This window comes from Chamaea fasciata, unplaced genomic scaffold (genome assembly GCF_029207755.1).
Source record: "Chamaea fasciata isolate MVZ Bird 193981 ecotype frontalis unplaced genomic scaffold, bChaFas1.0.hap1 SCAF_2, whole genome shotgun sequence".
Lineage (NCBI taxonomy): Eukaryota > Metazoa > Chordata > Aves > Passeriformes > Sylviidae > Chamaea > Chamaea fasciata.
In genome coordinates this window covers 97,560,991-97,585,576 of record NW_027094087.1, presented here as the reverse complement: position 1 = coordinate 97,585,576, position 24,586 = coordinate 97,560,991, and the positions used below count along the sequence as shown (strand labels likewise).

Sequence of the window (24,586 nt, the reverse complement as noted above, 5' to 3'; positions counted from 1 at the left end):
TGCGCATTCTTGGGGAGAAAATCTTCATGCCTACATGAGTTTAAATGTCCATCATCCCCAAAATCACAAGTGTTTTGTCTGCTAAGGTAGACCTGGGGGATTCTGACAGACATACCAGAGTGGGGCAATGCAAATTCATGTATAAAATGGTCACATCAGTCCAAATGGCTGACAGAAAAATGTTTCAGTGCCATCTTTACCTTAGTGACATCTAGAGGTAGTTCAGCTATTGAATAGATTTCACGGCTACTTAATGAGTGGAGCAGATTTTGCCTTGTCAGGCCTCACAAGGAGCTTGAAAAAATAGCTGTGAATCACAGACTAACACATTTAAAGAATGGAAGGGATTTCAAAGATCATCCAGATACAAGACCTCTGCCATGGGCAGGGAAACCTTCTAATAGCCAAGGTTGCTCAGAGATCCATGCAACCTGGCCTTGAACACTTCCAGCGATGGGTAATCTGCAGGTTCTCTGGGCACCTTATTCCAGTGTCCTCAGAGTAAAGAATTTCTTCCTAATATCTGGTCTAAACCTACGGTCTTTCAGTTCAAAGCTATTGCCCCTTGTCCTGTCACTACATGCCTTTTAAGTAGTCTGTCTCCATCTTTCTTGTAGGCACCCTTCAGGTCCTCAAAGGTCACAATCAGCTAACCCTTAAGTCTTCTCTTCTCCAGGCTGAACAATCCTAATGCTCTCAGCCTTTCCCCACAGGACAGGTGCTCCATCCCTCTGATCATCTTGGTGGCCTCCTCTGGACTTGCTCTAACAGGTTGATGTCCTTTCTGAGGTGGGGATCCCAAAGCTGAATGCAATGTTCCAAGTGGGGTCTCATGAGAGTGGAACAAAAGGGCAGAATCACCCCTCACATCCTGCTGGTCACACTGCTATTGATGCACCCCCAGACATGTTTGGCTTTCTGGGTTGCAAGTGCCCATTACTGGCTCATGTCCAGTCTCTCACTCACCAGCACCCCCAAGTACTTCTGGGCAGAGCTGCTTTTGATCATTCCCCAGCCTGTATTGATACGAGAGATTTCCTTGACCCACGTGCAACACCTCACACTTGGTCATGTTAAACACCAGGAGATTCCCAAGGGCTCATTTCTTGAGCGCGTCCAAGTCCCTCTGGTCCTTCAGGTGTGTCAACCATCCCACTTGGCTTGATGTCACTTACAAATCTGCTGAGGAATCACCTGAACCCTTTGTCTATATCATTGATGAAGATATAAAAAAAACACTGGTCCCATTACAGACCCCTGAGGGACACCATTTGTCACTGATGTCCAACTAATGATGGGGACTCTGAGAAGTTGCCCACAACCATCTGGATGCGAGCATCCAACAAATTCTTCATCTACCTAACAGTGCCCCTAACAAATCCATCTCTCTCCAATTCAGAGAGAAGGATGTTGAGGAGGACTGTGTCAAAGGCTTTACAGAAGCCCTGATAAAAGGTACCTGTAGCCCTTTCCTTGCCCACTGATGCAGTCCATCATAGAAAGCCACTATGTTGGTCAGGCAGGACTTACCCTTGGTAAAGACAGCAGGTCATGACTTTCCTTCTTTTCCAGGTTAAAGGCTGGAGAAGGACTGTACCCATGCTGTAAGGTCTTCCATTGAACATGGAGTGCACAATTTATTTGTGTTTCAGCTTCCTTTACATTCAGTACATACAGGCTTTCTCTCAGACCAGCAGTATAATGATAACAGGTCACAGCACCTCACAGATGTCTTACTACACTTTGCAGTCCACTTTTAAGGACTACACACAAGGGCACTAAAGCACATGCCCTTTCTTCACCTGACATTTATAGACAAGAATTAAGTCTGTCAATGGATGAAACCTGCATAAAAAGGAAAAGTGGGTGGGGATTTCTTTCCCCCCATATTATATATATTCACTGTGATCTAAACCACTGGCTGTAAAATGGAAAGCTTTAAAGGCAGGTTTTTATACTGACCTGATCCCAGATCACCTTTCTGACAGAGATCTTACTGCAGGGTGGCAGCCCTTGTCTGTTTTTGCTGTGGAATGCATGCTTTTCCCCCACAAATTAGGTGCAGTGCAGACTAGCTTCTAGAAAGGTGCAGGACAAGTAAAGCTGCATAACCACCTCAAAACTAACCAGAAAGGCTAATGACTAGTACAAAGATATACAGTATGGGCCAAGTTGCATTAGCAAGATGTACATTTTTGGCAGCTTCATCAAATAAACTTGTTTTCAAGTCTTTGTGTCAAATCCACTTCATCTCTAATTCTTGAGTGAAAAGGATGCAATTATCCCTTGTTAATGAAATACACTATGTATTAGGCTCAACAACAGAGAGCTAAGTGGACCTTCTGAATCTGAATTACTCCTGATGCATGGCTGAGGCCCCTCAGCAGCTCACAACGTAAGCCTGGCTGTGCATGGACAGATGAGTCTCCTCCCTTGGCTTGGCTTCTCCCCTTTTTTCATGGGAGATGGGTTTAAGCTGTCAGGTCATGAACCCACTCCCACAAACCACTGAGTGCGTAGCAAAGTCATGTCACATCAGCCAGCTCTGAATGGGTTGCAGTTTCTCCCAGTCCATTCAAGGCAACCTCCCATGGTTGCCTGTCTGTCTCTGCTTGCACTGCACCTCCACAAGCTGGAGATACAGACAGAGCCTCCCCTTAGAAAAGGTGCAGCTGGTTTGCTGCAACAGCATAACTTTGTGGGACCAAGGCAGAATCAGGAAAAACCCAGGAGCTGCAACCAACAAGAAATCAAAGCAGAACTCAGAATTCTGCTCTTTCACTATGCGTTTACAGACTCTGTTATTTTTTAATTTACTAATGTAGCCTTTGAGTACAGGACACAGTAATGTCATCTTAAACATCACCTTTAATAGACACAGCCCTTATTGCACTTACTTCTTTTTATTGCACTGATAGTGTAGGGACACAAACAGAATACGGGCAGAAAAAGAAGCTGCTATGTTGCTAGGAAACTGATCCAGAAAACTGACAATACTTACAGGGTAAGGTTGAACAACAGTAAGGAGGATCGATTCTTTGCAGCTTCTATAAAAAGAAAAAGAAAGTAAAATCAAGTAAAGAGTCATACTTTTACTCACTATTGATAACCAGCTTTTCTTTTTAATGGAGAAAACTGCAGTAACATGGAAGAATGTTTATTACAATGAGACAGCATAGCAGTACAGAGATTAATAATATGCCAAAATAACAATAGATACTAAGAAATAAGCTTTTTCCAATCTAACAGATTGAATTGGCCTAATTTTGCAGTTTATGCTAGAAACTTTTTGCTTCATCAGAGAAACCTGCATGCTGCAATAATGGTTGTCTCTAGCAAGAATGAAATAACCTTTGATTAATTGTATTAGTTCAGCATCTGTAGTCTGCAAATTTCTTTTACCTACTTTACAAAAGCAAGTCAACTTTATACCATCTAGCTCTTGTAGACTTCAAGCCAAATACTGTTTGAAGACAAAAAAAAAAGAAATAAAAAAAAGAAAAAGAAAGGAAAAAAAAAGAAAAAGAAAAAGAAAAAAAAAAAGAAAAAAAGAAAAAAAAAAAGGACAAAATTAAAAATTTGGCCCCATTTCTTCTCTAGCTCACCTTTTTAAATGAGTCGGAAAAGGCTAATATTTGGTGAATTGTTCCATTATAATTTCTAATTTTTTACAAGATTCCTAAGGAAAGGTTTTTCTTTCAATGTAAACAGTTTTTCTTTATGATTAAACTAGTAAATGGAAAACATATGAAAAACTCAAAAAATCCACAACTGATTTAGAGCATAAAGAGAAGAAAGTATTAAGAATCTTGATGTGACCGAGTGGTCTACACAAATAATACATATGTTTTAACTCTCGGTGGGTAGTTGGGTGTGGTGCATAACTGTGGAAAAGTAAAGTGGAAGAAGAAGGAAGAAAAACAGTCACAGTCGATATCATTATCTTTTGATCAGATGGTTGCAGTGGGTGATATTAGCTAAGATCAGGTCAGTTGTCATTTTGTTGAGAATTAAATTTCTCTCAGTTTCACTACTTTTAAACACAAATTGTTTATTTATGTGACTTACTACCTGGCTAAATTGACATGGAATTGATTTTGCATGCCTGACCTGTTGAGCAGAGCTAACTTAGGAAATCATACTGTATTGGTCTTATATAGGGTCACCTTATAGGCAAAATTACACCACTGATATTAAACTTAAAAAGTCAAAAGGCAAAATAAATGAAGGAGAGACTGAAGGCCTCATCAGAAAACTGGTCCGGAAAGCCAGGCTATACTTGATGAAACAAACACATTACTGAATTCCAACAGGGATAACAAACTCTACTTTTGTCAAAGCCATCAGTCATGCAAGGAGCAAAGTCTAATCTAATATCACGTAACTAAAAGAAAATTAGTTACAGCTTCAATTTCTTCTTCATTAATTAGATATTTGTATCACTCCTATTTTTTTGAGGAATCTACAAATGCATGTTAATAAAGGTAATTTATTTCAAGAATCTCATTATCTCTGTTCTATCTACATCTATCCAATTATGATTGCTATGTTAACCTAGGCAGGTTAGTAGACAGAAAGGCTCACAGTTGTTAGTTTGGGATAAACTGCAGCCCTGGGATAACTGCACCATAACCAGCTGATCTTTTCAATTACTTTGAACTCACTATTTATGTTTCTCATGCTGTGTATGACTACCACCACCACTGCCTCATGTAGTCCAGCTACGTTAGAGATTGTCTTTAAAAATGAAAATCAGCTTTTCCTGAAAATGTTTTTTGCTCTTCATTATTCTTGGATTAAACCTGTCCAGGTGTCAGGCTAGGCAAGACTCAACCTAGATTAGCAAGTGCTTTTATTTAAAACGAAAGATCAAAAGATATATTTTGTGGACAAGACTTTCTTGCAGGATAAACACTTGCATTGGAAGGATGCTAGACATCATACATTCAACATTTGAGGCTATAATAAAATCCTTTGGAGTATCTGCACACAGTCATATTACACATTCAAAAAGTTGGCGTAAAGCACTAGACACAAATCCCTCATCATCAGAGTAAATACTTCCTATAAAACTCGTGCTACATACAAAACACTGCACAGTTACAAAAGAAGTATTTAATCATCAGCTTTTTTGCTCTGCAGTACTCAGTCATGACTCCACCGCTCATTAGAAAACTTTCTCAACTAACGATGACAAAACTCTGCAGGACAGCTCATCCTTTTTACTTGCAGTATGGCTAGCATATCCTATGGATCTATATGATAAACCTTGCACAGCACTGGAGACTGCCAATTGTACCTTGTATTGTATATGTCACAAGAATGGAGAAACAATGGAATCACTGACTGTGTGACCTCTGCATTTTGTGGCTTAAATGTATGTGGACAAACTTCTGTCCCCATGTGACAGTAGAACATACAGACAGTTGAGTTTACAGAAACAAGGTACATCATCACACTGAAACGTGCGCTGTCTTTTAAACAGCATCTGAAACACAGTGGCAAAGTCTAAAAAAACTCAATTGCAGTCTTCATTTCACCTTGAAATGTCTTTCCTCATTTAAAATGTGACTAAATTAAAAAAAAAGGAAGAAGAAAAGCATATACAGTTATTTTATTACCTTTCATACTCACTTAATAATGACCTAATTATTTCTGTGCTCTTTTAGAGTCATTCAAGACCAAACATCGGCAATAGCAGCTTGGAAAACAAGCTGCTGACTTTTTTCTGTCATCTGACTGGCTAACAGCAACATCACAACAAAATATCTTAATGTTTCTTTCATTTCCTGACATTAGAATCAAGTAGTGATAACAAGGCTAAAATATGAAAACTCTGATGGGAATCTGTGATTCATCTCTCTGTCCTTCTCCGTGTCCTGCATTGGTGATTATATTTGTCCATTCTCACTACTCCTCACGGCTACTTAGGCTGCAACAAGGAGAGAATATAGATGGTTTGAGAATCAAATTATGTCTATTATAAAGGTTAAAGTTGCATTACTAAGTATCAGGCATCTCCAGCTACATGAGGCATTAACATTCAGCTACAATACCACCCTCTGTGAGCTTGAGGCTGGAAATCACTGCCTCTCTTGTGCTTCTTACTAGCTGGAAGAGAGGAAGGGCAAAGGCAGATGAGGGACATGGGGGAATCCCAATATCTGAGCCTAATAGAATAAGTGGGTCTGTAATTCTTATGCATCCTACAGCAAATATAGCATATAAATAAAAGTATATATATGGTTCTTAAGAAGGAGGAATGAAAAATTGTTTATGCTAATTTTAAAGCTTTTAGCAATTTTACATACCAGAGGAATACTTGGTTTCTTTCCCACTGAAGATGAACAAATAAAGAATTAATTAAAGTTATAATAAATAATATAATTTTCAGGGAATACAACTCAGAAAAATCTTCTAACCGTAACTTAGCTGTTTCATTCATAATGAACATTAAATTCTGAAACTCTTGTTTGAAACACTTTCTCTGCTATTTTGAAGTCATCTGTTTTAATTTGTGTCTCACTACTGATGAGTTCTGATGTCCACAATTGTAGAGTTTGATGCCATGATCTGTAGCATTTCTACACTACATTTTTGAAGTAAGGAATTGGAAATCAGTGGGTCAAAAGCTAACTACAAAATGTAACAGGTTACCTCAAATGCCCTGTTCAAAGCTAAGGAAAGTGGAAATTATCTTCAAATTCTAGCATCTAGGCTAGAGAAAAATCATTCAATGGTCAGATGTCTTTCAATTGTATGAATATTAACACAGTATTAATGAGCAAAGAGTTTGCAAAGTCACTCTGTTGTAGTACGTTTTTAATTATTTAATTGAATGAATCACAGAATCAGAGAAAGGTTTGGGTTGGAAGGGACCTTAAAATAATTTAGTTCAAATTAAGGATCATTTTTATTTGAGCTGTATATACACTTTTACATAAAACCTGGTTTTCAGTATTTATACACAAATTCCACTTTCCTAGGCTTTCATCATGAGCAACAGTTCCTGTGGAAGAGTTTTCCCCAGAGATCCAGGTAGATTTATTTCCAGGGATGGAGACATCTTTTGGAAGGACCTTAGTGGGACAGAGTTGACCCAACTTGAGGCAGTTTCCTCATTCTCAGTTGTTATCACACAGCACACAGTGAGTCTTGAAGTCCTGCAATGATGCCAACCTACCTGAGTTGACCTGGAGAACCTTGATAAACTATCAGACAAACTCAGAATTCATGGGCACCAGTGAAACAATGTGGAGGGATCCAGGGATAAAGGCTTTAAGAAGGGTGTGCCTTCCCCAGGGCTGCTTTTGTCACTGGAGAAGCAGCACTGTGCAAACAAGATCACCAAAGCTAAAAGCCCTCTGCACCAGCAAGAGCCATGGCATGTGGGGCTCTTCCCTTTCCATTTCCAAAGGTAACCCGGCAGAACACAAACTACAGGCAATAGTTCCATGACACTAATTGACAAGTACAACAGTTCACACCAAGCTGGAAGCCATGCTACTGTGGGCAGATCCCTTTTGGTCTTTTAATTACATCTACCCATAGATAATCACTGTTCTAGCAGCAGGTGAAGCATCAGACCTCTCCAAGCCCAGGAAGATATTTTCCAGAAAAATTTTTAGGGGAACACAGAAAATTATACTTTCTCTAGAAGTTGCTGATACCTGGCAGAACCAATTGCTGAAAGAGCAGTAATGGCATTTTAGTCTCTGCCTGTTCAGCTGACCTCTGGGAACTCTCTCTGAAGATCCCATACACAGATGGGCATTCCTGCCACCACACCACACACAGCATTACATCCCAATTCCATCTCAGAAGAACAGTTTCAGGAATGCAGCCAGCAGGCATAGCAGGAGGCTCATGAAATAAAGTACATCACCACAGAGGTGAGGTCTGGGGTCCCAGTTTAGGGAAAACAGGTAACACTGCATGAAATATAGCTACAGAAGATGAGGATATGAGACCAAGGTGACAAGCTTTGGGTTCAGACACATGAAGAACAACTTAAGAGATGAGCATCAGCTTGGATACTGTTTTCCGGAGATGACAGAGCACAGAACACAAAGATCATAGTGTTCATGTCTTATTTCTGGAGATCAGGATGGTGCATCTCTGGTATCAGAAGGCAGAGACATCAAAATCACATTTGGAAAGCGGTGGCTGCCCTGTCTACTGATGTTAATGATATTACCTGTCCTTACCCTTGCTGTCAATGCAGTGAAATACTCTTGATATCCAAGCAACTTCAACTTGTGAACTCCTGAACCCTGCAGTTTAATTTGCATAGCCTGCTGCCTCACAGAGTCATTAAAATTTAAGTCTGCCATCAAATATGTGAGGGATTGCAACAGCAGAAGCAATCTGCACAAGAACTTGGGAATTTTGCAAGAATCCTGATTGAATGTATGAGCCCTAAAAACTGTGTAAGTAATGGATGCTTGAAACAACCACTGCCACATAAAGTATAAAACACATAAGGATAGGATTATTACAACATTGCAGGATCAAACAGCAGCAGAAACACAGCTGAGTGAAAAGATGTTCTGATTCAAACATAAATAACTTCAATAATAGCATACTGAAAATTACTGTCAAAGCAAATTGTGTTTAGTATAAATGTTCTTTATTTTAAAGACCTGGCATGGTGTGAAAGTCAATCTTTAAAATTGCCACAGTCTGCTGCTGGCACTAATTGGAACCCTTGTTGGCAATCTCTGTAAGGGGTCAAGAAGTGAATGTATGTGCAGGCTGAATTACGCTCACTTCCTCCGACAGAAGTGGTCCCCTCAGATCAGGGCTGTGGCACACTGGTGGGCTTTCATAGAGCAGATGCCATTTCAGATACCTCTGCAATAAAGGCTTTGAGAATAAAAAAGCCTCCTCTTCTTTAAGGCTGTTCATCTGTCAAGCTTTCACATGTACCAAATTCACCCTGTTTCCTTCTGTATTAGCACTGTGGCAAGGTGAACCCTATAAAGTTGTTGTTTTTGAATTTCAGTGCTGTATGACGCCTATATTTACCTCCTGTCAAAATTAACCCTCCTCTCACAAATACTCAAAGTTTTCCAGTTGCCCATATTTTTAAATTTAAGGCTGTTAAAACTTTGTAACTGAGTTACCATAATGTTGGTCAAACAGTAAATACCTGTGTGTGCTGTAAATACTCATGTGTGCTGTAGAATGGTGCTTTGGCAAGGCTGCTAGAATGCCAACAGCAGCATTACACTGCTGTCCAACTCCTGAGCACTGTTAGCTGCTCCTTACTACACTGGCCTTCAATTAATTCTCGAGTGCACCTCTAAGTATTGGTGATATGCAGAGAACCTTACATTGACTGAGATGCCTTCCTTAGACAACCATTTTCCTACTTACACAGATTTCTGATGGCCTCTCTCAACCCCTGAGGGCACTTGGCGTTAAACTTCAAGACGGATTTGGGGTTAAACTTCAAGACAACATATTAGGAGTTACTGCACTGGAGTTCTCTCATCCAAAAGAAGCAGTATTTGCTTATTTTGGTCAGTGTATCAAAAAACAATCAAGAGCCAGATGAGCATGTGTGTGTGTCCAATGGACTGAGACTGTCACCAAGTCCAACTGTTGGTATACAACTGCCAACACCATCACCATGCCAATTAATTCATGCTGCATGAAGATGCCATACAGCCAAGGAGAAAAATGTAGTGCCTATTCCCCTATTAATTAGTTGTTCAGCTGTCCTCTTCTAATTAGACTTTCTACACATTAGTTTTAAAGGATCAAAGGCAGCAAAAATGAGATAATATGGTCTCTCAGGTCACTCATCCAGGCCAGTGTTCCAGTGCTAATTTTTCTATCATTAACTGCCAAAGTCCCAAAAGCTCTGAGGAAACGTTAATTTTAAAAGTGTAATGAAGAAAATGAATATGAGGCAGCCTCAAGATGTCTATTGATGATGTATCTTGTGAAATAGTTTTATAGAGCTTTAATACAATACTAGCAAAGCAAAACATTTACAGAAGAGGTTGGTCTCACCATGGAAAGGTCAGTTGTATTCTCCTGAAAATTTCTCATCTTTATTTGTCAGACTGTGCTATTTCCATCAGACTGCAGTTACTTTTAAATGGCATTTCTGTGAGCATTTTGTCCAAGCCCTTTCAGTTTGTAAATGAGCTAAGTGCAATTCTTATTGTTCTCCCATTCAGCAGCTGTGCATGCACAGATCCAGCAGACACAGAACACCTGCCCACTGCTCACAATGCTCAGGGACGTTAAACCTATGCAGTCAGTTTGGGTTCACTCATCCTTTGCACTGACATTCTTATCAAGGATGTCCAGGAACCTCAGCTGTAACAAAACACCAAAGTTGCAGAACAAAATGCACAACATGGTAAATTCTAACCATTCCAAAAAATCCAACCCAATGCTGATACGATAGACTATGCTTTGAAACAGTGGCATGAACCATTTCTCTAAAGAGGCCACCAGACACTAGCAGTGGTTATGAAATACAGTCCAATTACTTAATAATTTCTTATGTTCAGCCTTCAAAAATGGAGCCATCATGATTTTGCTATAGTAGCATACATGTTCATATAAAGTTTAATTTAAAAAATGCTAAATGTAATAACAACATCCTTCTGTTTTATAAAATAACTTCTAAATTTTTGTAAATATATACGATTGGTCAAACTGAGTTCAGAGTTCACTTACTTAGAAGAGAGAAAGAAAAGAAATACAACATCTTGCGTACATCTCTGTACAAGTCTCTTATGTTCCTCTACATTATCTGAATTAGAATAAAATAAACTTACTTATACTCTCCTGAATTTCCAGCACTTGTTTAGACACTTGGATGCAGACACATTGTCTCTTGAACTTTTATTTCAATTTTATTTCAATAGTGAAAACAGATAAAATAATGAAGGTTAAAGCTGAAGGGTATTATGAGACAACTTTTCAAACCCTGGAAATTGATGTTATTCCATTCATTTACCTCAGTGTAACACAGAGATTAACAATATGATCTAGCAATTGAAAAGGATGTTTCATGGAATAAACATAATTCTAACATTTACATAATGAAGCCCTGTTGTTTTCCTCTTCTTTCTTTCGAAGAGATGCTATGTAAATTTTTATTTAGAAAAGAAATTCTGTCTTCTGATGGCTTATTTTTAATGTCTGGTTTTGCTGGCACTATGTTAGAAGGCAACAATCATCACTCTACTCAATTTTTTTTTTTTTGTCTAGTCTGGTTGCAGCAGATATCACATGCCCCATGAGAAGGGAAAGTTTTGAGTTAATTAGTGCTGGGCTACTTCTCTTCATTTTAAGTGGTAGAACAGCTTAAACTTAGCCTAGAAGTCAACAAAAAATTCACGCCACAGCTAATGGCTATTTTTGCCGACATGTAACTCTGTGCCCAGGTAAAAACTACACTGATTGAACAAGCAATGTGCAGCTCTGCTGTCACAAACCATCAATCCAATGCTGGACTGGAGAGTGACTGCTTATGGATTTGAAGGAAAGTCCCCTTGCTGGGATAGTCACAGCATCTTCTGGAGCAGGAAAAGCAATGTTGCTGTCTTCCACAGTGAACACTGCCTCTAGCAGAGCTCGTTTGCCTGCCTGGTCCTGACAAAACTTAGGCAATTGATAAACTGATACTAATATAATGCAAATATTGCTTCATTAGTACTTATATTCTCCCAACCGTTTCTCCCCTACTCTGATTTTCAACATAGACGGACATATTTTGGATAGAGAAGGTGTACCATACATGCTGACGCAGAATTTTGTATAGTTTTGTATAGTATACTCTAGATACTATAGTAGTTAAGAGATCAATAAAAATTCAATAAAATCCATTATCTAATGCCAAACGCCTTGAATAAATAATTACTAAAATTAATCAGGGAATTAAAATAAACACTAGCATGAACTTGTTCCTTGCTGGAAAACAAGGAAATCACATACTCTAGAATTATACTTCAAACTGGAAATAAGAAACTAAAAGAAAAGATAGTTGAAAATGTCAGAAACTGTAGAGGAGGATTGCCAGTATCTCTAAAACTGCAAAAGAGATTTATGGGAGTTACATGTTAAAGAGGACGAAAGATAACTAAAGATGAGAAAATCTTACAGATATTTTTACTGTGTGACAAATTAACCATAATCTTTTATGATCAGAGCTTCATTTACATTTGTACTGAAGTATTAGAAACCATTACAGCTGCTATTCATAATCTGTACGGCACTGGCATTTTCATTTTCACATTTGGGCATTGTGTATGTAGTAATGAAAGGCCCAGCATTCGCACACATCCTTCATTCCTGCAGCTATTAAATTTTTTCTTTCCGTTAATGCTTTTCAAAAAAGCAGAACATGAGATAAATTTTGCTGATGAAATGTTAAATGCTTTAGGATCATCTTGTTTTAGAGAGTTATCTGAGTTTTTATTAATAATGCATAACATTCACTTAGGGCTATTTTGTGTCGGAAGTACTTCACAGCATTATCTTAGCTCAAAGTAATTCAGCCAATAAAGAAAAAGAAATTAAGAAGAGGAAGATGTAATTGGAAATGAGATAAAGCTCTTGAATTCTGAAGAATACTGTATTTTCAAGAACCATATTATATACTGTTCTCAGTTCAATATTATTTGCTTTATCATTGTTTCTTAAAAAAACCCCACATTCGTTCAAAATGTGATAGAAAAATCTGATTTTTCTATCAGATGTCTGAACACTATTATTTTTGCTTTTCAGTCTTATCTGATTTTTGGGACCAAACTATCTGATCCAATCTAAGAGCATCTCAATCCTTTGTTATGGACCACAATGCTAGAATAATGTTTTAAATATTTACAGATTGCTGGAAATGGTTTTAAGAAGTAAATGTGCGAACAAAACAAGATTCATTCAATTGCTCATTATGAAAAGTTTCAGCAGTGTCTTGAGCATTGTGGGTTTTATTATTAGTATTACTTTAATTATCATTATATCTGCAAGGTTAGACAATTGATGGATACTGAGCTCAGAGACTAATGCAGAAAGATTTTTGCTTACTGCATCTGGAATTGAAAATTAATTGGTCAGATGCCAAAGATATATCCATGTCTGGAACAGTGTAAGTGATGGCAAACGTGATTTTATAACGATTTGAATGAGCAGCCAAAGGGGCTACTCTTCTCAAGCTACCATGCACACAGCACAGTAATTCAGACAACAGTGCCAAAGTGCAAATTCTTTGGTTATATTTATATTCTCACACATTAGTTAATTTATTTAAGAAGTAGACTGACAGGAGAAGAAATTGGGACAAAACTTCTGCCAGACAATTAACCACCTGTTCCTGTTAAATTGCATTGGTTATTAAAAAGTCCTGTCTGTGAATATATACCATATATTTGGTATGTTTCAAATTCAAAGGTTCATCCCTTTTTCAAAAATTTATTTAAAAGAAAAATTTATTTACTGTGCTGAAATCAATAAGATGTGACTTTAAAATCTATTCTCTTTAAAGCTCAATCTAATCTTTCAAAATCATATTATTAACTGTCATTTAATAATCTTAATATTTATGCTGGTTAAGCTAAAAATGCATTTGTGCTGCTATAATACCCTTTATATTTTCCCTTTTTCTGTATCACTAGAACTACGCATAATTTTTTTTACATATTACTTGGGACAAAGAATCACTAGTGTGAGTCTCTCTGAAAAGTTACAAAGCACATGTATGCTGCTCATAAACGTGTTCTTTAAGATAAAACTTAAATTATACTGAAGCAGAAATTCTGCCCTGATAAATGCAAATATATTGTAAATTATAAAGGGGAAACGAATGTTTGAAAAAGGGATAGGAAAATTGCCCTGCAGACTCAAACCAAGCACAAAATGCTGAATGGTTGCATTCTTCCATCCGCACAGAAAATGAAGACATAATTGCAGTGCAGTCGGACAGAGAGATGTGAGCTCTAGTCTAGATGGGTAACACCAGCAGTAAAAATACGATGCCAGTCTCTTCAGTATCAGTTCTAAACCCACCCACGCTTGCCGAGCCAAGCCGATGTTTCGGTATCCGCAGCAGGCAGATTAAAGTTCGCTTGGGGACACGATTGACACAGGTGCCGTGTCCCAGCCCACCGCCTTTGCGGCGTGGCCACGCTCTGCGCCGCAGCGAAAAAAAAAAAGGGAAAATGTGAAAATTAACCAGTTTATCCCTGTCCTCTCCCGCTCCTTAGGAGCTGCGGGTAACAGTCAGGACTGAAGGGAAGGACAGGAAAACAACCCTCTGCTCTTGAGGAAAACAGTGAGGGGGAAGAGGGAAGCTGTTCACGGGGGAGGTGAATATATAATTCACCACATAGCTGCAGCCAGAAGGTGGTAGGAGGGAAGATGCGTGCTGGTAGAGGGGTAAAAGAAGAAGGGACTGACTTGATGGGACTCGCTAAATTGATTTAATAGGTATTTCATACACAATTTATTCGGTGTACTTGTGTTTGCTCAGCGTGTGGCTGACAGGACTGTGCAACCGCTGCCGCAGGAGTGGCCGAGCCGCCGCCCTGCAATGGGGGCTCAGCCCGGGGCGCTGGGGACAGACAGAGCCTGCCCTGGGGACTGAGAGAGCCTGCCCTGGCACAGACCCTGCTCCCGCCATCGCCGCTCTGCCGAATACACACATTATTTGACACAAAACAGTGAATGAAGTGAGTCATCCTGTGCAAAACCTAGGCACAATGGTAGAGAAGGGGGAGGGCACATCGGCGCTGACGCCCCGAACCAGACGGACAACGACCATCTTCCCTGGGACCATCTTCCCGGGCACTGCCAGCGGGCTGCTCTCGCTGCCGGCAGGGCTCTGCATGGAGCACGCAGACACTCCCTGCGAGCTGCCAATGAGCCGAGAGGAGGGATGGCAACCGAGGGGCTCTGCTGGTCCGGCCAGCACGGCCAGCCACCCCCGCACCCATCCAAACTGGAGATTCACCCCGAGCTTCCCAGGGCATGAGGTACCACAGCTCAAAGCACTTCTCTAGATGCTTTCTGAAAGCAGAGGGACAGCTGCAAACAGCTTCTTCCATCCTCAGCATGGCTGTAGGCAGCTAGTTTGGGCTAAAGGCCCGATTTTAAACAGTTGGAGCTCATAGACGTGAATTTTCAATCAGGTGTGAGAGAAGTTTTATTGTTTAGAAATTACCCTGGCCTGTCAAACACACAAACAGAACAGGCTGTGTGGGCTGCACACAGGGTTTTAGGCACCTTGACTCAGCTACCTGGGCTTTGGATACTGCAGGGCTTGCTCTTGTAGTCTGAGCCAACTCATAGTATGCTGCAGAAAAATGTATCCTGTATTAGCTATGTAAACAACTTCACCAAGTTTGAGAAGTATGGAATATGAAGGTGTCCTTTCTACAGAATAACTCCTATAAAGAACAACCTTTGGGGTCTGCAGATTTCTTCTCTTGGATGAACATCCCATTCTCCTCTTGAACAGCTTGTACTTCTGTTTCATCCATAGTATGTTGAGGACTTTCATTTAAAGCTAGTTCATGAACTTTAGGAATCACAAATATCCCTCACTTCAGCTGCAATCATGAGATAAGCACAAAAAAAGGCGCTTCAAAAATCTGCTTCACTTGTATACACTGACAACAATCTATCTGTACAAGAATAAATTCCTTGTTCCAAGGACATGCATTAAAATTCAATTCTCAAAGGGGACATAGCAGCGGATTTAGCATGCGGGGATATATGTCTTTTAAGGGCTATATGTCAAACCTCAAGATTAAAAATAAACTTGTCAGAATTGAGTCTGAAAGAAATCACTGTAACTGGATCTCTGTGTTCCAATGGACAAAATATTCTTCATTATGTAGTCACAAAGTAATTTTTTTGAGTCTAATTAGACTGAAAATGTGATTTCAGAAAAGCATATTAAATCATTATTTTAAAATTACATTTACAGCTAATGCTAGTGCCAGATTATGAGTATTGGTTGGTGGATTCTTTACATTTACAAGTCAGTAGTTTTTTGCATACATGTGAGGAGAACAGCTATCAGTCCATCCTCTGGTATAATTTTCGCCTTTAAGTCAGCAAAAAGAGGGTGAGAGCAAGAGAATGGTCTAAACAGAGAGGCACAGGACACTGATGATGTGTTTTTATCACCTGCAGCCCTAGTTAGACACCAAACTGCCCACATGCATGCCACTAATTCTTTATGTCACACATGGCAAGAAAAGAATAAAAATGACAAAAAATAGTTTAAACTTGTGAATCTGTGATTCTACAGAAAATAATCCAACTACTAAAAACCTTTTAAACATTGTAAATTCTTTTTATTTTTTTTTTGTTTGGTTGTTTTTATTTTCAATAGACTTTCCATTCCCTAATTCTGTCCTATCCTAACAAAAAGATAACCTCAGGGCAAAAGCTCTTCATCTACAAAGGATCAACAGACAAAAAAGCATATAAAGAAAAGAGGTAGGGAAGTGATGTTTATAGAATCAGACTCTCAAAGCTAATCATTAAAACAAAAACTGGAGGAAGGAGATCAGAGAGGTTTGAAAGGATTTTTTTTTCCTCCCTCTACCCTCTCTCCAACAGCTTCCCAAGAATTGTTCAAAGTTCATACCTTCCCCATAGCTCTTCCAAAGATCTGAACTCCAAAAGGAGAGTTTCAGGAAGGTCACCTGTGGAGGGGATCATTGCTCTTCAAAATCTGTAAATTCACCATTTGAATGATGTACTATTCAAATTTTTAAAGGCAATCATAAACAATACACTCTCCTAGTTCTCTGATTCATCCATTCATTGAGACCAAATATTTAACTTTTGCTTTGCTGTTTTGCATGCTGCTGCTGCCAATATCAGTAATCTATTCAGTCAGCCTGACACACCTCAGTGTTCGGGAATACGGTGGTGACTTTGTACTTCCCTCACAATGGTGCTGCTGCCATCTTGTACATGAAAGCAGTGCCTTCCATGAGCAGAGGGCTAAAGGCCTCTTTCTGTTCTGTCCACGGGCAAAACATTCCAGGTATCCCAAAGGCTCTGTGTATTGCAAGGGCTTGCACAACAGTCATTGGTTACTGAAAGCTAGCCACCGCAGATGCTTATGGATCCCTACAGCTGTGTGACACTGACCTTAGAGCTGCCACTCCTTTTATCTCCTCCTTTTATCTCACTCTGTCGTGAGTTTTGTAAAGAACATGTTATTCTATTCCATCTGGGTGGAGCAGAATTGCTTATCTTTGCCCAAATGGGTCAGTGTCGCTTATCAGATAGTAGAGTGCTATATATCTCTCTTCATTGTTTCACTACTCCCATGGGGATATCTTCTGCTAATGGACCATTAAGAGCTGACCAACGACATGACACATTACGTTGTACTATTGTAAGCTACTCCACACAGGGAGGAGGAGCCAAACCATCTTAACCTAAATAAAAAGGAGCCACAGTCCCACTAGGTATACAGTTTTTCCACCGGATCCCTGGAAGAAGACCGGACCCATCTCACCATTACTGGACCCTTTTGCTTCAACGGGACCATCTCTACTCCAACAGAACCACATCTGCCATTCCAGGAGGGCTTACTTTGGACTGCTTCCAACACCCTGACCAACAGGGTGTCAGGTTGTATTTCTGACTCTGTCAGGGTTTTCTAGGATTCCTTATTTGTTTGTTTGCTTGCTCATTCTTCTGTACTACAACATCTGTATGTTTATATTCCTAGTAAAGAACTGCTATACCTATTCCCAAAATCTTTGCCTGACAGCCTTTTAATTGCAAATTTATAACAATTTGGAAAAGGGGGGAGGGGCTTACATGTCAAGGGAGACTCCAACCCTCCCTGGCAGATACCTGTCTATCTAAACCCAGACACATTCCCAAAGGACTGGCTCTTGGAGAGGCACTGAAAGCAATGTCACCCTCCCTCAGCTGCCTCCCTGAGCTGGCTCTGGGGAGCAGGGGCAGAAGGGATGACTCCTCTCCAAGCTGCAATCTTCTTCCTGTGTCCTAGACTGCAAAATCCTCCAGCTGCTTCGGATGCTATTCACTGCCTGTCCATCTACCCATTATTAAGAAGTAATTTGGAAAATTATACTACTCTGGAAACATAAGCGTCCTTTCCCTTTGCAGAGTAAGGGTAAGATCCACACACAATCAATCCTGTTCCAAGGGAAATGGAAGGACAACAATCACCTTATAATTTCCACTTGAAAAATCCATATTATATACATTCATTAAGGAGGTCTTTGATTATGTGTGCAGCTAATGATGATTGAAGGGAAGAACCCTTAGAACCTCTAGGTTCTTATTTTTCTGCTTTTTAAGGAAAATTCAGGACTGTCACGGAAAGTGCAATAAAAATGAAGGGAGGAAAAAAAGTGCTTATGCTTTTTCTAATTAAAAGGGTTGTAGAAACAGATCTTCCCCAAGAAAGAATATTCTGTACACAAGTCATTGTGTGGTCTCTCTGACCTTTCTCTGAAACAACTGGAGCCAGGTATATCAAATACAACATGTAGCAATAAAGGACTTTGGATCTGTTTTGGCTTGGTGGTTTCTAAATGGTTGTTTTCCCCTTCCAATTGATTAACTTTTTCATAAAAGCTTGTGATAATGCTCACATTCAGAGGTTACCCAGTACAGACAGTATTGACATTTTTTGTTGACATTTGCTACTCATCAAAGTTCTCCTGATCTTCAGCAATCACCACCAATGTATTCGTTGTATGGAACATAGCCGTAAGTTCTAAATAGAATGCACTTTCTCTGAACAAAATGCTTAGTCCAGGAAAGAAAATGAGCTCACTGCAAACCACATTACAATCTGTCCTGTAAAGAAGGGTGTTATCAACTAATTAATTAATAGTTAATCAATGAATTAAATATTTTGTTTTAATCATTGAAGTTTTAAATTAATAGATCAGAATTTGAAACAGGGAGACATTTCTGATTCAGCCTGCTTTGTATTTTCATTTCTAACACTGTACTAACGTCTGGAAAATTAAACCAACTAACTTAAAGAAAGTAAAAGCAGAAACATGAAAGGCAATAAAATTTCATTTCAAAAACTTTCCCATTATTAGAGAGAAGATGGTAGTGATACTGCAGACAAAGGTAGTTATTATAATCCATCAGATAAATGGTCAAACTGCACATAACACTTGTGAGGAATAGGATGAAGACAGAAGTAGGAGGGATGTGGCAAAGGCACAACCACCCTTTTCTCCCCCTCTAACCTCTTTTCATTGTAAAACAGCCTCAGGGAAAAGAAGATGCACTGAATTATATCAGAAACTTTATCTCGGTGCTGTCAAACTCATGCATTAAATAATGGTGTATCAAAGCCTACCGTAACTTCAAAGCCATGACACCAGCTATGATAAACTTCAATCTTCTGTTCTTGCATTCCTGTCTTTCTGAGCTCATGATTTTATGCTTTCTGCAGTCAAGAGAACTGTGCTCTTCCACTGAAACAACACTGGGACTTTTGTCCATTCACCTGAATACCATAATTCATGACAAAGTAGCCAACAGTTTAATTTGTACTCATGAAAGAAACAGAGAAAGGACTTCAAAATGCCTGCTTTTTCAGCTCCTACTTAAAAAAAATCCACTCTTCTTTTTTTCTGTGTTAGCTACCAAGTGATGTTGAAGGGTGTTACTGCAAACTATGATAGCTCTCTCCGGCAGCCCTTGAGCCTCTGCACCCTGACCCAGAGATGCTGATGTGAAATCGCTTCAAACATAAAGTGATGCAGTGACAAAATGGTAGGAAAGTCAGTACACAGACCATTTTACTGAGGCACAAAGCAAACGCAAACATTTTAAACCTCCATATGTTTTCATTTACAGGCTGGGGCATGAACAGATCAAGGGCAGCCCTGTCAAGAAGGACTTGGGGGGCTGTAGATGAGAGGCTGGACATGACCTGACAATGTGGACTTGTAGCCCAGAGAGCCAAACGTGTCCTGGGCTGCATAAAAAGCAGCATGGACAGCAGGGTGAGGGAGAGGATTCTGCCCCTCTCTTCTCATGGACAGCTGCATCCAGCTCTGGGATCCCAAGCACAGAAAGGACATCAACCTGTTAGAGCAAGTCCAGAGGAGGCCACCAAGATGATCAGAGGGATGGAGCACCTGTCCTGTGGGGAAAGGCTGAGAGCATTAGGATTGTTCAGCCTGGAGAAGAGAAGACTTAAGGGTTAGCTGATTGTGACCTTTGAGGACCTGAAGGGTGCCTACAAGAAAGATGGAGAGAGGCATGTAGTGACAGGACAAGGCAGTGGCTTCAAACTGAAAGTGAGTAGGTTTAGACTAGATATTAGGAAGAAATTCTTTACTTTGAGGGTGGTGAGGCACTGGAACAGGTTGTACAAGAGAGCTGTAGATGACCCACCCCTAGAAGTGTTCAAGGCCAGGCTGGATGGAGCTCTGAGCAACCTTGTCTAGTGGAAACATGTGCCTGTCCATAGCAGGGGGGTGGGAACTGGATGATCTTTGAGGTCCCTTCTAACCCAGGCCATTCTATGATTCCATGATTTATTTACAACTGTCATTTGTTGCCATTTCTACTGTCATAAAACCTCATACTCTAAAAACTCTTCAGTCTCTCTCTCCCCTATGGTCTTGTTCTGCAACATATAGCATTTTCTTAAGAATGGGTCTGGTCTTCTTGAAATATCTAATTTTCATGTTGTGTTTTCTGAAAAAGACAAACAGTGCCTTATTAGGCACAGAGTTTCAGAGAAGAAAGGGTGATGGGAAAGTGAAAGGAGAGAATTAGGAGGAGTGATGGGAAAGGGACCTGCAGACGCTGGTATGGGTTATCACTGGGAATGGCATGTCACAAAGCCACCTCTTGAACTACCCTAGATCAAATAGGGAAATATTTTATTAAAGCATGTTATTCCACCATTCATCAGCTATATATTAAATTTAGGAGGCTACAAGTAGAACTACAAGCAATCCATGGGATAATCTTTAAACAGTCTGATTCAAACCCCACTGAAATCCACCAAAACACTACCATCACATTCTGCAGGCTTTGGATCCAAGTCACATTGCTGGGAGGAAGAACATTGCTCCATAGTTCCATCCCAGAAAAATTACACACAAAAGCATGACAGGCAGCACAGCAATACCTTTCCTGCCTCTTTTAAAATGCATTTGTCAATTTTTCTCTTAACAAAGCCTTAAGCAAGGAGGGACTTCATACCAGAAAGCAAAATATAAGTATTTCTAGAAGCAGGCAGTATGTATTTTAGCATGTATATTTATGGATACATCATTTATAGGTTCAACATACAAAATATTCATCAGTTTAGAGCTGTCCCTAAACAAAAAGCCCAGCCTGTGCCTGCAAAAACAAGTCTACCATGTATTTTTAGTAAATAAAATTGTTTATTTACAAAGCTGCAGAATTGCTTTATTTGCACTGGACTTTTTAACACCTAAGAGTTTTAATAGATCTGCACTGGCAGGATAGGGTGAAACAACACTATCACTGTCTCAGTATTATGATTAATAATTGTAAAATGCAGTGTTTTGTTGGTCTATTTACAATAATAAGAGTATTGCTAAACAATTATCTTAACAAATGTATTTTCGCTAGAAGAGCCACTGATGTTTGTCTTTATAAATTAAGCTAGTCATAAAAGTCCATGTTTATAATGGAATTACCTTCTTTGAAATAACAAAATAGTCCATTGGTGGTGCACTATGAGCACCTACTGGGAAATTCATGGTATCCTGCCTCATGTATTAGATATCTAAATGAACAGCCTTGATAAGAGCATTTTTTTTCTCCTCATTGCTCATGACAAACATACAAAAGTGCTATAATTATTCTAATGCAGCAGCTGAAAGAAAAAATCTCATGGAGATATGGGTAATCTGTCATGAGGCGAGTATTGTGAAGACAGCAGACAATTAAAAATCCAAATATTCTTTTCTTGAAACAATTTAACTGTTCAAAAGCATCTATCAAATACTTATACAAGCACATATTAAAATATTTTCCTAAAGTTTGGTATTTAGTCAGTAGACTATAATTTTTGTGGAATATATTGAAGAGTAGGATATGAAAATATTTTAAAAATGTACAGTACAGTAGCTATTCAAAGAAGTTATTGCACACTGTCCTTTGATAAAACATTATCTTTCTAATAAAGGGAATAAGAGTAAGAAATCCCACTGTAAATAAACTGTTGCTTAAATAAAAAGCAAGTTTTAGATCAGTAAATCCTATCAGATAAAGCAGTCATGCCATAATCTTGACCACAGTACAACCAAACCAAAATATTACTTCTTCCTACTGTGTCTGACATTCAGAGCTCTAATTGCCAAAACAGAATTTCAGTGCAGAAAAAAAGAAATACTACTGAAATACACTGTAAACTGTGTATGTTCAGTATTGTGTACCAGAAAAGTAACTCCGTATCATCCTGTATTTCACTTCCACTGAAAAACCAGGTCATGAGCCCCAGTGGAATAACACACACCTCAAAAACCAAAAACCAAACAAAACACCAATCAAAAAAAAGAAAGAAAATGAAAAATATATGTTTTTAAAAAGTCATCTCCTGTGTAGCATCAGTATCTGGTGAGGCTGCAAGTCAGAAGACATCCAGCTGTGGGCAAGCCTTTGAAAGGCTTGAGCCGCACTAATTGCAGGTGGACAGAACACAAGCATGGGTGACAGTGAACAAGAGCCCAAGAGCAGAAATTTACTGCTGTAAGAGAGAGCTACTCATTTTTCCTCTTTCCTGGAAAACTCACATCTTCCCAGAAAGAGCTGATAGTCCCAAAGGAGCAAGTACAGCTTATTCAACTCCTCAAAGTCCAGATTCAGGTATGAGATAGAGCAGTCTTACTATTCTGATGCACTTACAGCTCCAAGACCAACATAAAACTTATATCTGATTTTATCCAAACACAAACTTCCTGACTAAACATTGTTGGTAGATATTTTATGTTATGCTTGAGCTATAGCACATCTTTCCAAACAGGTACAAGTTTATAATCTGAAGACTTGAAATGATGAGGAATGACCATAACTCTCTCTCTTATCCCTCACCGTGTTATTAGCTGTCGTTTCTTAGGACTAGACTGGACTTTTTTTACCAAACTGAAAAGATACCTGCTCTCTCCGTTTGTCCTCGTTCAGATAAACCTGTCTTGATCTGTCCTGCAGCAACCTAACTAGGCTGAGTTTCTTATGAATCTCATAAAAGGAGAAAGTTGTAGTTAATTTTTGCTGCTTTTCCCAAACTATGTCCATTTACCAGCACATTTTCAGGAATGGACAGCACTGCAAACCTTCCATGGTTATATATAAAATTTATATTGCCTCCCTACTCCCACTTGATATTCTTATCCTTTTTATATCCATTTTATATTCATTCTATTAGCTACAATGTACTGCTCTGAAAGGTCAGATTCAATGAATTATTTAATGCCATGGCAAGCTGAGGCATGAACTGCTGCATCTTAACAACCTCTGGTAGTTTCCCCCTAGGCTGAGCTTCGTTATGTGAGCCAAGGGGATCTAGAGAGGAATGGTCTCGACACCAGATTTAATCCACTTGCTCTGAGCAACAGACACAGTCACCCTGCACTTCACCTTGGCCAGCCGCCTTCTGAAACAAAGGTTTTACTACTGGAGGCCATATGCAACACACTACACTGGGAGATAGCACCTCCCTTGTAATGCCAGCACACAATTTCCAAATCTCCTTTCCCTTAATTTCTGAACTTCTGGAATTTCACCGGCTATTGCCACATGAAAGTGGTTCCATCAGCTAGAGGTGCAAAGACACAGGTCCAGAGAGAGTCCCAAAAAGGATGAGAGTGCTGGAGCACCTCTGCTATGAAGACAGGATGGGAGATTTGGGATTGTTCAGCCTGGAAAAGAGAAGGCACTGGGAAGACCCTATAGCACCTTCCAGTAAATTAGAGAAGGTCTATAAAAAAGATGTGGAAAAACTTTTAGCTGGGCCTGCTGCAATAGAACAAGAGTTTTTAAACTAAGACAGGATATGTTCAGAATATAAGGAAGAAATTCTTTATAGTCAGGGTGGTGAGGCACAAGAACAAGCTGCCCAGAGAAGCTGTGGATGCCCCATCCCTGGCAGTGTTCAAGTTTAGATTGGAAGGGGCTCTAAGCAACCTGATCTGGTGGAAGATGTCCCTGCCATTGCAGGGAGGTTGGAACTAGATGATCATTAAGGTCCCTTCCAATTGAAACTGCTCTATGACATGCTTATTTTGTCATCCTTAAGTATCAGCTTTGCCATGACCTCCAGCTCTGCCCCCCTGGACTCCTCAACATCTCACAGGAAATGGAGTTCCAGATGTTGCTGCCTTACTTACAAAAGCCTCATGGTAACAGCATCTTCTGTAGGTGAGGCAATCTCCAAAGGTATTAAATAATGACATTATTAGGACATTAATGTAGTAGTCCTCATTAGGACTACTTTAAAGAAAATAAATATATGCCCTGCACTGGCTTCCTTTATGAATTGCTAATGTGTGTATGTGCCATTAGGACAGCAGAAAATTATATTTCTATTGTGTATCTTTGGCAAAAT

At 39.5% G+C, this 24,586-nt stretch overlaps 1 protein-coding gene across 1 annotated transcript in view; it reads right to left on the bottom strand.

Moving 5' to 3' along the window:
* Nucleotides 1-24,586, bottom strand: part of FRMPD4 (FERM and PDZ domain containing 4) — a 301,877-nt gene that overhangs the window by 28,096 nt on the left and 249,195 nt on the right. Inside the window, 1 exon segment of the mRNA XM_066176819.1 lies at nt 3,002-3,047. Coding sequence (XP_066032916.1) covers nt 3,002-3,047 — 46 coding nt within the window.